The 15,617-nt window shown below is 37.2% G+C and overlaps 1 protein-coding gene across 2 annotated transcripts in view; it reads right to left on the bottom strand.

The window, feature by feature from the left end:
• The window catches only part of LOC140155585 (E3 ubiquitin-protein ligase DTX4-like), a 28,586-nt gene extending 15,375 nt beyond the window's left edge, over positions 1-13,211 (bottom strand). For both annotated transcript variants that reach the window (XM_072178487.1, XM_072178488.1), the window contains exons 1-3: positions 12,982-13,211; positions 2,894-3,800; positions 1,798-1,874 (exon numbers count right to left, since the gene is read on the bottom strand). In XM_072178487.1, the coding sequence (XP_072034588.1) occupies positions 1,798-1,874; positions 2,894-3,800; positions 12,982-13,180 (1,183 nt within the window). In that variant the 5' untranslated portion in view covers positions 13,181-13,211. The remainder of the gene's footprint in view (positions 1-1,797; positions 1,875-2,893; positions 3,801-12,981) is intronic.
• Between the last annotated feature and the right edge of the window lie 2,406 nt (positions 13,212-15,617).

The raw sequence follows: 15,617 nt of genomic DNA, 5'->3' as shown, positions 1-15,617 counted from the left end.
CGCAATTACATCAATGCATAGATACCGTGTGTAGTTAATCCGGTTATTATGTCACTTCAACAGCGAATAGATCATGCTGTGTGTTTTGTCGAAGGGAACTGTATTGTGTTATTCTTTTGTCTGCCTGTGTTTTCATGGAAGGTGTAAAACGGGTGATGGAATGCAGTTTAAAATTTCCGCCAAGGCCTAATCATTTCACATTTTGAGTGCATTGTAGCCGACGGCTACCCAACTAAAGGCTGCTAGTCAGGTGTAGGAATGCGTGTATTTGGATTCGTCTATAAGGCATACAGCTGTTTTATGCACCTGAAATATCCTTGATTTTGATCGACATAAACATATATTTGCAAAAAGATTTTAACAGAATTTTCAAGCAGCAATTTGACAAGTTGACCTCAAATGACCTTTGACCTCATGACCTTGAACACATCACTGATGTACCACTTTTTGGCTTCTACCTTTAAAAGCATGTAAGCTACAATGATACCCATGCCACCAATAGAACGAGAAGATTTGCCCCTTCATTTTGCATACCACTTTGTCCAATTTTTTTCTAATTTCTTCACAAAATGCAAAAACAAAAAAAACCCTAACCCCAAAGAAGATTATCACCACAATGCACCATGATTTTGCAAAACACCTTAAAACTGTTTCCTAATGCATGCAAGTTCCCACTGAACATGTACATGAAGGAAGGCTTTACAGCTCAGCAATTTCACTGGGGCTCTTGGGATTTGGATGGTATTTTTGAGTAATTGGGGTCGAAAGTACTCATTGCAAGTGTATAAGAGCCCTCAAAAGTAAGACAAAATAGGGTTATGAAATTTGAAATGATAAATGGGAGCCATTCATTTTTTGACACAGATATCAACCTAGCTTCTCTTTTGTTTGTCATTGATGTATGCAGACCGCATCATCCAAGCACAGTAAATTACTTTTGTACTTTTACAAGTATAGCATGAGAAATTTGAAAAAGGTTAAATTTCACATAAGTATTCTGGGATGCTGTGAAAATCTTCTTTGACCCTAACCCCAAACCTCTTTATTTTTATGGCAAAAGCCTGTAATAAGAATATTGCTAGCAACTTTAGCATTTTTATAAACTGCAGAAATTCTCATCCCGACAAACCAATTATATAAAGCATAGTGAAGAAAAAAGTCAGTTAAAAGTATTTACTCACTCTGAAGCGCTGAAAGTTTTTGAGAAGAATAACAAGTTCAATAATATTATTGACCAGGAAGACCCCAAATTGACAAGTGACATATATCCCAACCCTCCTATATATAGACTATTTAACATGGTCACTTTAACTTAAGCCCATTCATTCACCTTAGACAACATTACATATGATCTGTTAACCTCCATCAGTGACGTGCGAACAGGGCTCGAAATAAGGAGGGCCGAAGGGCCCTTGGCCCCCAAAAAATCAGTAAGGGCCCACAAAAGATACATCCAGTGGCCCAAATGGCCCGCAAAATTTGTGGCAATTTTTCTCACTTTTTGTGGGGTCCATAGGTTAAAACCAATGGCCCAAATTCGGGCCCACAAAAATTTGTGAGGGCCCTCAAAAATTTAAGATCTAGGGCCCAAATGGCCCTCACAAATTCTGGCTTATTTCCAGGCCTGCGTGCAAACATGGGAAGTAATGAACTTTTTCTTTTATCTCCAGTTAGTACCAAATAAATGAATAGGATTGAGATAAGTTTCATCTGGCAGACCTTTATACATGTAAAACATTTATAATCCCAAGGAGTAGTTGGTGTTTTTTTTAATTTTTAATATTTCACAACACTTACCTGTCATAATAGGACTGAGTTTAGCTCCTGCAGCATGTGCTGGTTTGGCTGTTATATTACATGGGGTTGACTGTGACCTGTCAGGGTAAACAATGTAAAATAACAATGGGCAGTCAGCAAATTTACAACTCCTTCAGCGGCAAAGCTGTAAGTCTTTGCTGACACTGATATTTATATTGATTTCCATTAGGGCTGAATCAAGAATCGAATTGATGTGCATCATCGGTAAAATATCAGATCAGTAAAAAAACCTTACTTATTATTCAAGGTTGGAAAGCAGAGAACTACTGCTCCTACAAAAAAAATTATTTTGAAAGTATTTTTTTCAAAGCTGGAACAAATTGTATGTAATTAAAATGAGCAACTTTACCCTGCTTTAAACAAATTTACACTTTTTTGTAGTAGCAGTATTCTCCGCTTTCTAACAGGTAGGGTCTATAACTCCATTTTTTTTCAATTTTGGTAAAAAATGTTTTATAACTATCGGATATCGGCCAGTATTCAGTGGTATTAGTAACATCAATTAATTTAATCGGATATCAGATCGGTGGACAAAAGTAATTTAGGTTCAACTCTGATTTCCACACTCTGCAGATTTATGAGTAGACCAGTTACAGTCCAGGACCATAACTATCACTAACCTCACAGCTACTCAGTACACCTCAGAAATAATGGTACATGTACTATATTACCCTTAGTCAAGTTTTTACTTCATGGAATTTCATTTCTAGTACATACATGTACAAATCCAAGGCAGATTTCCAAGTGTGACATCTCTCTCCAGGCCTCCTTAGGTTTGTGTAACTTAATTATCATACAATACACATACATGATCATGATGTTCATTCTATGCATGACCTTTATTTTTTATTAGAAAATTCACCTTTTCGGTAAATCCCATAAGCTTTTGTGGGTAGACCTGTGATGTCTATACGCCGATGCGCCCATCGTTACTGCGCACTTTCACGGCTAAGATATGCGCAGTAACAATGTTCGCTAAACAATGTAACACATCGGCGTGACGTCAATGACATCTCAGGTCTACCTGCAAAGGCTTATGGGATTTACCGTATAGGTCAATTGATTATCATCATACCTTGTCATTCTTGATGGGGCAGCTGCAGCAGCAGCAAGGCACGATGTGGTGGCACTGTGACTAATAGTAGGGCCTGAAGATGACGACGACGATGATGATGACAAAGTGCTAGTCAAACCTGCTGTTGTCGTCACTTCTGGACCTATTCCCATAGGGACACTAGATGATCTTGGTAGACCACTCCCTGCTGACGTCAGCACCGTCGTTGAACTAGCACCACTACTGCTACCAGGTGGAGTTGACCACGCAACTGTAGCCTGTACACCACTAGTGGCAGCTGCTACCGCTTTTCTCGACCCAGTTCTCTTGCCTGTAGCTCTTTTTGCTTGCACGAGCTCCGTTGGCAGCAGCAGCAGAGGATTTGTCCCGGACGTGGGCGATTCTGTCGTCCCCACTTCATCAGATATCACAGCACTGGTTGACGAAACTAAGGCAGATGGTCTCGTCACCGTAGCAGGTGCTGTTTTCTCTATACAAATCACGACAGATGAAGATCCAGCTCCCCCTGCTGTTGCTGCTGCTGCTGATGATGATGTCACAGTTGTGACAGGACCATCTACTGACGGACCTGATAATGACCCTCCATCATCATCGTCACTATTGTCTGCAGCAGCACTTTGCACTTTTGGGTAACAAGGATTTAGAGATATCCTTTGGACTTTCCTTTGAAAACCTGTGCCTTTTCGTGTCTGTTCCATACTGGTGAAATCTACCACATATGGCAAGTGACAGTTTGTTTGGCTCAGATCAAGACTTGATTTGCCATGGGCATAAGCCTCCTCTACAATGTTCCCAGCAGACAGGTCATATGAACTCCATCCTGTATCATCTAGCCATTGCCATTGTATACCTTTGCCAGGTGCTGAAGAAGCGGGGAATGTACTGCGACGGATTGGTCTTACTTTACCTGCAAAGTATAAAATTAAATTTAGGGAACAAACCAAAAGATCGATGACGTCCTATAAACGAAACTAGTTTTGTTTAGGGGGGAGGGGGTAAAAAAATTCGATTACGTTTGTACAAAAACATCTGTCTGAAGAATGTGTCATTATTATTATTATGTTAAATTTTTCAACATTTCATTATTACGTTTCTGGCAGGGAGGGAGGAGGTCGGCTGAGAAACGAAACTAGTTACGTTTATAGGACGTCATTGATCTTTTGGTTTGTTCCCTTATGTGACTTTGGTCAGGTATATTGGGCTATTCCATTTAAAATCTACACTCCCCATGTGGAGGATTTTGGGAATTTCTTGCACAGGGGGAGTATGAATTTCAAATGGAAGGAGCCCATTCGGCAGCTCCATTTCAATTTCATACACCCTTTGAGAAAGATTTAAACCTGAATCTTCAACAGAGGGAGGGTGGATTTCAAATGGAGCAGCCTAATGTGTCCATGCCATCTGAAATTCATACTCCCCCTGTGGTTGATATTTCCAAAATCTTCCACAGGGGTAGCGTGGATTATAAATGGAATAGCCTATTTGTCTCCATTGTCTCTCGCGGACAACAAAATGAACATTTCAGCAAAAATACTTTGGATGATTTTCTGCACAACATATTTAGCCCCATCTTAGACACTGTCATATTTTGAAAGGCTTAAAGCATGCTTTAGAACGTAAGATTGTAAGTAAGTGTACTACATATCGACATAAAATCACTATTTCTTCTCAAAAGAAATTGCAACATGAAATATGGCATACATGTACTTTGCTGTTTACAAATGACAAGGGCCACACGCGTATATTAGCTTGGTAAGTACGGTAATTGTTCTAATTAATCACAAAATGTTATTGTTTTTTTACATGGATGCATAAAAGGGATGATATTTTAAATTGTACATGTATAATGGCCACACGTCTTGAACTTGCCCCATTTTGCGTTGCGCAGCCGTTTTGAGATTATTTATAGTCTTTTGAGTTTCAAATTGATATAAAATTTCACATACATACACCCCACCATATAATGTATACACATTTTCTGAAAGGAAATTGCATGAGGAATCCAAATATAATGCCACGTAAAAAAGTGTAGGAGGTACCGTAGTGTGAAGTTGTCCATTGAAATTGTTAGCTAAAATTTACTTTTTTCATTTTTTTTTTTTTTCATATCCTAAAACCTCTACCACTACCTTTGATTTCTCATCATATTCAGTGGTGTAGCTGCTGGGGGAATTGCCTACTTGGGCCCGCCCCCTAGAGCAGGATCCTGCTGGAGTTTTGATTCTGGGAGTTTACCGCTCATGCAATTAACATGCTTATTGCTTAAACTTCGTTTTAAAACACCTTTGCTTAATATCTTTAAAAATGAAACACATGGACACACAGATATTATTGAAACAGTATATTTTATTACATTTAACAGTGGATAGGAAGTACAAAAATGATACTGTAGTTACCATAATTGTAATTTTATTGTTGTTGTTTTTTGGAAGCAGCCGACGTGCTTTATTTGGTTATCGGTAATTTATGTAATGTCAACGTGTTGCCTACAATCGGAGCTTTTTTGCATTTCAGCACAAACAGGCACATACAGTGACATACTGATTACATTGCACAGGAGCAGTCACAGACATCACTGTTTTCTAGTCACGCTATGCTTGCTCCGTAGCGTGTGGTCTTTGTGTAGTACCGTACGCTCGATGCGGGCTCAAATATCAATGCCCAACATGCCAAGTTGGCTCTTATGATTGAGAATTAAATATTATAGGAACTTGGAAGCTCAAATTGCACAGAGACGCTTATAATACGAATAAACTTGTATGGTGCCATCGCCAACATGGCCAAAGGGTACCTGGGACTAAGCAATTAACAGATAATACCCAATGTAAGTGATAATGTCCGCAGGTCTCAGTTACTGGGACTACACATGCATCATGACATGATGTACATGTACATTTGTACATGCATGATCATGATGTAGTTCCAATAATTGCAACTCACGGCTCCAAAGAGCTACGTGTATGTGTCACCGCGATTTAGCGTGCATTCATCACCATTCACATGTACAGTCGTAGAGTGGACTTTTCGCTGCTCATAAAAATCACTCAAAAATCATCTTTTTAAATATTTCTTTGGACAAAGCTGATGCGTATAATAAGTTGAACAATCACAGATGACACACATCAGCACAGTTCCAATAATTCCAACAGGTGCTGTGTATGTGTTTATGTGTTTAATGTGCATTCACATACATACTTAGCCGCCGGGCTTCGCCGTCGGTACGAAGAAATCGTTGCTCCAAAAATGTTTGCAAATTACACATTTGTAATCATTTTTCACCACAAAATATAATATGAAAAATGAAAACACAGGTGAGCAATGTATGAATATATGGAAAGGTCAAACAGGTTGTTAATTATTGTCAATAGCAATATTTTGCGACATTTATAATGAAAACAATTAACACTGAAGTGAAGACACCCTATGGAACCTGCTATAACTTGAGAACAAGTCCTCCTCAAACGTTCGAATTTTGTAGTTGGTCATTTTCACAGTAAAGGGTGTAACTTTTGATTTTTAGGGTCAAAATTTCAAACCACTTAAATATGTTTCTGTTTACTGTAATCATGCATAGAAGCAACTTAAATTCCAGTAAAATAACGTTTGATTTCTGATAAAAAAATTGACATTTCCATAACATTTTGGTTAACATCTAAGAAAAAATGTATTTTACATAAGCTCAGAAAATTATGACATGAAAGCTGGAATACATGTGAAATCCCATTCCAAAGTAAGTCAACAGATATAAGTTAAATTTTATACCATGTTTTGCTATGTTTGTAATTGCAATTTTGAAATTTTTTAACATCAAGGGTCATTTGCAATGGAAATTTCCCAACCTTAAACATATTTTTTAAGTTTTAATTGGGTTCCTAAAATAATTTGAATGTCTAACTTCATGTACAAATACTACTTGATGAAAGGAACCTCCCAGCCAAGTTTCACAGAAATTGGAGTTATTTATTAGAATTGGCAATTCAATTGATTTGTGTTTCGGAGGCTTCAGTTAACAACACAGGTGATCATAAAAGTAAAATATTTGGCTAACTACTACAAGTTGACATGAAAAAATAGGTAAAAATATCACAATTACCAATTTTCATGCTTTGCTTCTAAGTATTGAATTTCAGTTGTGACAAAATTAAATTATCACAGCAAGTCATTTTTTTTGTTTCGGAGGCTTCATGTTAACAATGGTTAAACATTGCAGAAGTAGTTTTTTTGAAAACAACACTGTTGGGATCATCTAAGCTGTTATTTTATTGTGAGTATACATTGAATCAATGATTCTATGTGGCAGATATTGTAGATTTATAACATGGTCATTTTTTCACCCATTTGTTAAGTACCGGTATGGTGTTATTTGCATGTGAATCCTTTGAAACGGGCTTTCTTGTGTTTCAGTATATTTTTCAAACATTAACCATAATATCAATTTTTTTTTTTTTTTGACATTCTGCACATATCATGTAACAATTACAATGCAGATATCAATATATGGAACACACCAATTTAGATATGCATAGATGATAATTAACCTTATTGTTGTTTCGGAGGCTTCATTTGTTTCGGAGGCTTAAATTGTTAACGGAAAGTTTGTATTGGGTCCCATTTTCAAACGGTGATATATATCTCCATGATTTAAAAACAAGTGACTTGAGGATCTACTTTGCTAGATTTTGATAAACAGATTGGATGAGCTCTTTTATTTATATTTGCCCAAGCTTGCTGAACAGTTTGTTTCGGAGGCTTCAAAAAAGTTAACGGAAAATCGGCTCTTTGAAGTCAAGATTTTATAAAAATTTTAAAAGCTTGCAAATCGACTAATTTTTGTTGTAAAAACCCATTTCAAGTTAAGATATCAACTGTTATGAATCAAGAAGTGAAGAAATAACCAAGAATTATGAACCAAAGCTATACCCACAAAGTTTGTTAACAATTGTTAACGGAAAATGAAAACTCAGAAACGACAAATCTAGAAAAAAAATTCTCAAAAAATACAGGGCTGTTCACAATTAAATCTAATGTGGCAGTGTTTACTGAACATATGACCGTACTTTCAGGATAAGAAAAATTATCCATGAACTAACTGAAGAAAACACAGGGTTTTACAAAAATGTTACTGTTTTTTATAGTTTTTCAACATGGCAATATTAGGTACATTTAAGCCTGCTAAAACTGAACGCAGGAACACTCGAAGATGATTCTGCTACCCAAGGTAGCTGCTAACTAGATGACTTATGTGGCCAAAAATCATGGAATTCTGTGGCTTTATTAGAACAATACGGATCAAAATGTTAAAAATCCAAAGTTACACCCTTTACCGTGAAAATGACCAGTTACTACAAGTGACATCAGCATGATCAGTGACACAGGTTTCTAAAGTGAGTATTTTATAATGCAAACTTGCCTAAATAAAACCCTGGCTGGAGGCACCCTACATCGAGAGTACCGTATCTAGTGAGAACAAGTCCTCAAACGTTCGAAATTTGTATTGAATGATTCATCATCATGATCATCATGGATTCAATTCCAATAATTGAAACTTCCTGCTCCGACTGGGAGTTCCAACAGGTACTGTGTACCGGTATGTGTTTAATGTGCATTCACATGTACACCCATCGAATGTGTGTCATCAGCCCTCAGATCGGCCCTCAGACCTGAGACACACACATACAGGCATAGAGTTCTGATGTAGCATATGTTTTGTTGACATTTTGTGTAATGTTTACATCCATGACAGTTCTAATACCATCATCAGACAACTCAAATACAAAGGATATCAAGTTGGCAATCTTAATGTTATGCAATCAAGTTTACAACACTATCACTCTTACAATGAGCAGAAAGTCACTGAGTCATGCAATTCAAGTACCAATATTGACTACCTGAAGTGGCCTACTGCAAATGACCAGATATAACCTTTCTGATTTTCATGTTATGATGTTATTTTGTAATAACAAAACCATGTATTCCTTGATTTTGGTTTGAAATTGAGCAAATAGAATTAATTGCCATGTCAATTTGGCGTTATTAGGGGCAACTAAAACTGATAGGTAAGTTTTATATGTTTGGAATCTGTATTGCCTATTCTGAAGGAATATTGCCATGTAAAAACAAACCATCCCTTGGGCTTGGCCCATCATGGACATGGTGTACTGCTTTTCAGTACCCTGTTTTCCATGGGTGACTGTACAATGTAGGAACCCATGGATTCGATCCATGTAATTCACATGCATGCTTAGCTATGATTGCAAATTACACATTGACATTTGTAATCATTTTTCACTACAAAATATCATATGAAAACACAGGTGAGCAATGTATGAATTATGTCTGGTTCCATACATCAATACGCTTGAGAACAAGTCCTCAAGATATAATATGGAGAGGTTAATGGAGAGGTTAAACAGGTTGTTTATTTTGCGACATTTAAAATGAAAACAATTAACACTGAAGACACCCTATGGCACCTTCTACAACTTGAGAACAAGTCCTCAAACGTTCAAAATTTGTAGTTACTAATACTACAACCATTTTTCAGAAATCCTTAGACACTGGCGAGATACCATCATCCTGGCTGCATGCAAATATCTCTCCCATATTTAAAAAAGGTGACCGTTCTGACTTCTGATGCCTCCAACTATCGTCCAGTGTCCCTTACCGCCATTTGTAGCAAAGTTCTGGAGCACATCATCCATTCACATATCATGACCCACTTTGACAATCACTCCATCCTAACAGACAAACAATTTGGTTTCAGAAACAAACATTCATACGACCTAGCCACTTCATTAAATAAGAAATCCCAAACAGATATGAGATCTCATCATGGACTTTTCGAAAGCCTTCGATACCGTCCCCCACAACCGTCTTCTTTTAAAACTTCATTCATATGTTATTCGAAATAATTTACTCGCATGAATTTCAAATTTCCTGAAGCACCGTGAACAGAGAGTCGTTGTCGGTGGAGAACACTCGACCTGGGCAGATGTTGGTTCTGGCGTCCCTCAGGGCACGGTGCTAGGCCAGTTGTTATTTTTAGCATACATTAATGACCTCCCAAATAATCTAAATTCAGAAGTCAGACTTTTTGCAGACGACTGCGTCGTCTACCGCCAAATTGTGAATGACATCGATCATATCCTTCTCCAAGATGACTTAAACACTCTAGAGAAGTGGCAAAAAGACTGGCAAATGAATTTTAACATTAAAAAGTGTTTTGTTATGAGGGTAACTCATGTCAGAAATCCCAAAATGTACAGTTACAAGATCGGAGAATGCATACTGGAGGAAACAGACAACCACCCATATCTTGGCGTCAACATATCTAACAATCTTTCATGGTCAAACCACATAAGCAACATAATATCATCTGCTAAGTGCTAACAGATCCCTAGGCTTCGATTAGGCGAAATTTACATGCCCAAACCACTCAAACAAACTGCATACATGTCACTCATTAGACCAATACTTGAGTATTCTAACGCAGTGTGGGACCCACATCAAAAAGATCTCATAAATAAATTGGAAAAAATCCAAAAAAGAGCTGCAAGGTTCACCACAAATACCTACATGTATGACAGGAAAACGAGCATCACAAACCTCATCAAAGACTTGGGTTGGGACACCAAAACAGGCGCCATGCAAACAGACTGACAATACTTCAGAAAGCCAGAGAGGGCCTCTTGGCTCTGCTGGTGGATCACTTGCTCAGACCAAACCCACGTCAATCGCGGCATACACATCCAGCAGCCTATCAAATAATAACCAGCACCAAAGATTGCCACAAGTATTCCTACCTGCCAAAAAGTTGAAAAACAGTCAAAGACTGGAACAACTTGCATGACTTGCCGTATTCTATTACGCAGATAACTGAGCCAACAAGTTTCAAGGAAGCCGTGCTTCAGCACCTTCGCCAAGACTAACTTTTCACTCCGTATGCGCACACTACCCTACGCCTGGCTCCAGCATTGGGAGTGTTGTATAGTACAGATATAGTCCGAGGTGCTCTGACGATAACACTCCGATCGCCAGGCAATCTACGAAGTAGGCCAGTGGGACAACGAAACCGCTACGTGAATGAGCTACTACAGATACAGATACAGATACTGATATGGCTAACTCCATGAAGTTGGGGCACAAAGTGTGACACAAGGGTCAAAATTTCAAAATGACTTAATTCTAAATGTAATGTGTGTTTTAGTTACTTTAACTATCATACTTCAACAAAAAAGTGATCTTTTTACATTGGAAAGTACAGAATTTCTGTGGTAGTGGTTTGTTGTTCAGCAGTCAAGGCAAATATCACGATGCTACATGGACACCATTTTATAATAGCTCTCTCTATTTTAAACATACTGTCCATGACATGTCTTAATAAAATACTTTTTTATGATGTCCTACCATGGCAAATTCGCATAATATTATACACTATCTTAAATCAGAAACAAAAGTTATGAGGCATCAAAAATGGAGAATGACAGGTAAATCTATTCAAAATTATGTTTGATTTCTTTTTGTATCTAAAATTCACCAGGAATATATTTACAGCTACCTAGGATGGTTCAGAAAGTATTAGATTCACAGCTGGTAGTTTATTTTGAAACTAGAAGTAAAAAAAACCTGCCTTTGTTGCAAAAATTCAACATAATTCTACCGATGCTACTTGGACACTGTGTCCTGTAGAATCGGTAGGATTGTGAGTTTTGCACAATAAGTAATCATACTTTGTGGTAAAGTTATTTATAAAATTACATTTGGGCCTAGGGATGTTAAAAGTTGTAGAAAAAATAAAACAAGGATACCTAAAAAACTGGTGAATACATAAAACTGACAAAACTGTGTACCGATGCTACATGGACAGTGGACACCGTGTCTGATAGTGCATAAAAATTTGTATTGAACACATAAATATTTTACAATGTTTGGCTGCCCTCAAAAGTTAATATGTTTAGTTGTTTGTCATCTAGTTTCAAAATATAAGAAGAAATTACATAAATTTTAACTGTTTGCTTCCCAATGCTATACTTTGATCACGATGCTACATCCCGATGCTACATGGACACCGCACCATTTTTTTCAAAATATTTACTCTTTGTAAAATAGCAGCTCCTCAAATCAAGTTCCTTGAAAACCCCTACCCAGTCACATCTTAAAATAAGTCCATTCATGTCAGTATGTGTACTGACCTTGCTGTAAGCAAGTGTAATGGTTTGAAATCTCCCGATGCTACACGTGGACACCATAGTGACATTTTCTCATGAAATTTAAAACGACTGAGAGCTTGGGCACAAATGCTGGTCAAATTTCCTATAAACACGTTTACATCAATCAAAACACAAAACAAATTGATTTGAATGATAAGTACATGTGCTGTGGGTGAGCTGTAAATACCGATGCTACACAAGTTTTTCTGGACACCGCATGTAGCATCGGAAGCTCATTTTGACATCCCATAAATTTTAATTGACTGGTTTCTGTTTTGTTTAAATGTACTTTTTAGTTACTACCAACATTAATTCATGTAATATTATGTAAAACTGTGACTGTTTGATGTTACAATTGAAATTATTTGTATTCCGCATACTTGCTTTTTCTATGTCACGTTTTTTGCCCTAAAAAATGCTGGACACCAACCACTTAATCATTTTTAATGGCCCGTAAAAATAAAAAAATAATAGGTACAATTTTCAAGTAACTTTTACATGAAAGTTAAACTTCATATCTATTTAGAAAATATCAACTGAGGAGAAAAGGTTCATATAAGAAATATTAAACTGCATTCATATTATAAAATTCTCCCAATTTGTACTGTGCCCCAACTTCATGGAATAAGCCATATAATATTGGATGGCTGAGCATGATATAAAACCATAACATATCGGATGAGTCATAAAAATATCGGACGAGCCAACGGCGAGTTCGATATTTGTATGACGAATCCGATATGTTATGGTATCATGCGAAATAAGCCATCCGATATTATCATTATTAGGTTTTCTTAACTCCTAATAACCCTCAAAACATAATAATGTCATGGATTGGAAATGGAATGTAAAATTTTCTAATTCATGAATTGAACAAACCTGTGTTTAAACGGATCTGTCTGTTCGACGAGAAGTCGATTGCGTATGCTGACAACGACGGATCGACCTCACCGAGGCCAAATCTAGTACCAGAGCTTGAATTTGCTTCGATTGCATTGACAATCTGGGGATCGTAGGCCTTCCATCGGCCGTGATCAGAGAACCATTCCCATACAACAACTTCTTCTTCCTGCGCCATTTTCTTTGTTTTTCTTCTGCAGGTACCCGACTGTTTTGTAGCTCCAATCACCCATGATCATGCATACCGAAAGACACCGTACATTAGCCAAGAAAAAATAGTCTCGAATGTGTGCATTCAAAGCCGCAGAGGGACAACAGAAGACTTAATGAACTTCGCTAGAAGCATTGTAATATCAGCACTCCGAAAATAAGGGCGCATACCACTAAATAATTATGAGTATTTTTCGAAACCTCTGCCTGCCCTGTTGCATTGTATTTTCACCCCACTATCGTTAAAACCTGAAAAAACAACACACATTTTTGGACTAAGAAAAATTTTCAAAAAATTGAAACACAAGATGGAATTTGGTATTTTTTTTCAAAAATTTCAAGTTGGAACTTGGTATTTTTTTCAAAAAATTCAATACACGTGTATATTGCATTGTATTTTCACCCCACTATCGTTAAAACCTGAAAACCAATTTCAGCACACAAGTTGGAATTTGTTTTTTTTTTCCAAAAATTTCAACACACAAGTGGGAACTTGGTATTTTTTTCAAAAATTTCAACACACAAGTTGGAACTTAGTATTTTTTTTTAAATTTCCACACACAAGCTGAGACGAATATACCTAATATTCGTCTCAGACACAAGCAGGGACTTTAAAAAAAAATCAACACACATGTATATTGCATTGTATGTTTCCCTCAATCGTTAAAACCTTAAAAAACAACACACATTTTGGGACTTAGAAATTTTTTTCAAAAAATTTCAATACACTGTTATGTGCCCCAAAATAATCCATAATATTTATCAAAAGTTATGCATTTCGTCATCAAACATTGATTTTCGTTAGTTTTGATATTTATCTCCGTTTGTTTGTACATTGAATATTCTATATAGAATGCTAATGATTGGTTTGTGTTGAGGTAATGTGTTATTTTTAGATATGATGTAAACAGATTAATGACTGTGATTGGCTTGTGGTGATCTAATGAGATATTTTAAGAAATAATGTAATGTGCCATATATGGGATGATTAAATGTTGTAATATGCCATAAATAGTTAAGATTAATCTAGAATCATAAGAAATTGTACACTGAAAGCCAAACTGGAGTCTAGGTGACTCTAAAAAGCAGAGTCCAGCCACTCTGCGACTCTATGTCTAAAATGACTACATACTGGGAGTCAAGAGTCATTTTAGACATAGAGTCACGTAGTGGCTGGACTCTGCTCCTAGAGTAACCCAGACTCCATTAATAGAGGCACCGGCCCTGACTCCATTATAGGGTCACTCCGACAATCCGAAAAAAAAGGACAAAATAATGATACACATAGATATAGATGTACATCAAGATAAAAATTCTAAGTATAGACCTACCGGAATAGGAGACTTAACTCTGAGTTTCACGCCATAGGCGATTGTCAGACGACACGATGGAGAAAATTTGGCTTGACCACCACACAGTGTATTTTACCCATACGAAAAATCATTCCGTACGGACCGTACCGTGCATGCACAGATCACAGACAGTGACGCAATCAACCAATCAGCAGTTGGAAAATCGTTAACCCAATGACGTCATTCACGAAATTCAGAATCGTTCAAAAACACGAGTTTTTAATTGCAAATATTTATTTTTTGTAATTATGAATGTCACTGTCTATCTCAAATTAACATTGCGTATTATCGTAGCGTTTAATGCGCTGAAGCTTGTGAGGCGGATCCGTTGCAAATTTGGCGGATCTTTTGTTTTTTGTGACATTAAAAATCCATCTTTCGCATGGCCGCTGTGTGGGGGGGGTGTGTGTGTGTGTGTGTGTGGGAACGGGGTTCAGCTATGCACGCGCTGCATGCATAAACACTAGTACTGCTGACTACGTGTACCAATCGTAGCAGGGTGTAAAATATACAACAAAGTCAATGTTTAATCTCAAATACGTTATTGGGTAAATATAAGGATTTGAATAATTTAACAATAATTTGAATCTGAAAAATAAATGAACATAAAAGTTAATGAGTGATTTTACAACATATTTGACTGTTGGATAAATATGGGTGCTACAGCTTTGGAGCTAAGGCAATATGGCGCATTACTTTGAAGTTGGTAATGGGTAAATTACACTGTGCACCATCCCCTTGGAATGGGAGAATATACATTCCATGGTGTCAAGAGCCAAGCAATTACAGAGTCTGACTTCCTTGAAGAGACATAAATTTCTTGACTCCGTCGACGACCCTGAATGTAGAGTCAATTGACCCCAAAGGTAGAGTCAACTGACTCTCCTGTGATAATCAGGTGACTCCTTTGGAGAGTCAGTGCTAGTTTACTCCACCTACAGAGTCATTTGACTCCATTCTGGCTATCAGTGTATATAAAGCCTGGACAGGAAATGATCTTGAGAGAGAGAAGCTGGATGAAGTTCTTAGAGAGAAGTCTGTGAAATTAATGTT

Source organism: Amphiura filiformis, chromosome 6 (assembly GCF_039555335.1).
Source record: "Amphiura filiformis chromosome 6, Afil_fr2py, whole genome shotgun sequence".
Taxonomy (NCBI): domain Eukaryota; kingdom Metazoa; phylum Echinodermata; class Ophiuroidea; order Amphilepidida; family Amphiuridae; genus Amphiura; species Amphiura filiformis.
The sequence above is the reverse complement of the archived record's forward strand: the minus strand, read 5'-3'. Positions and strand labels throughout refer to the sequence as shown.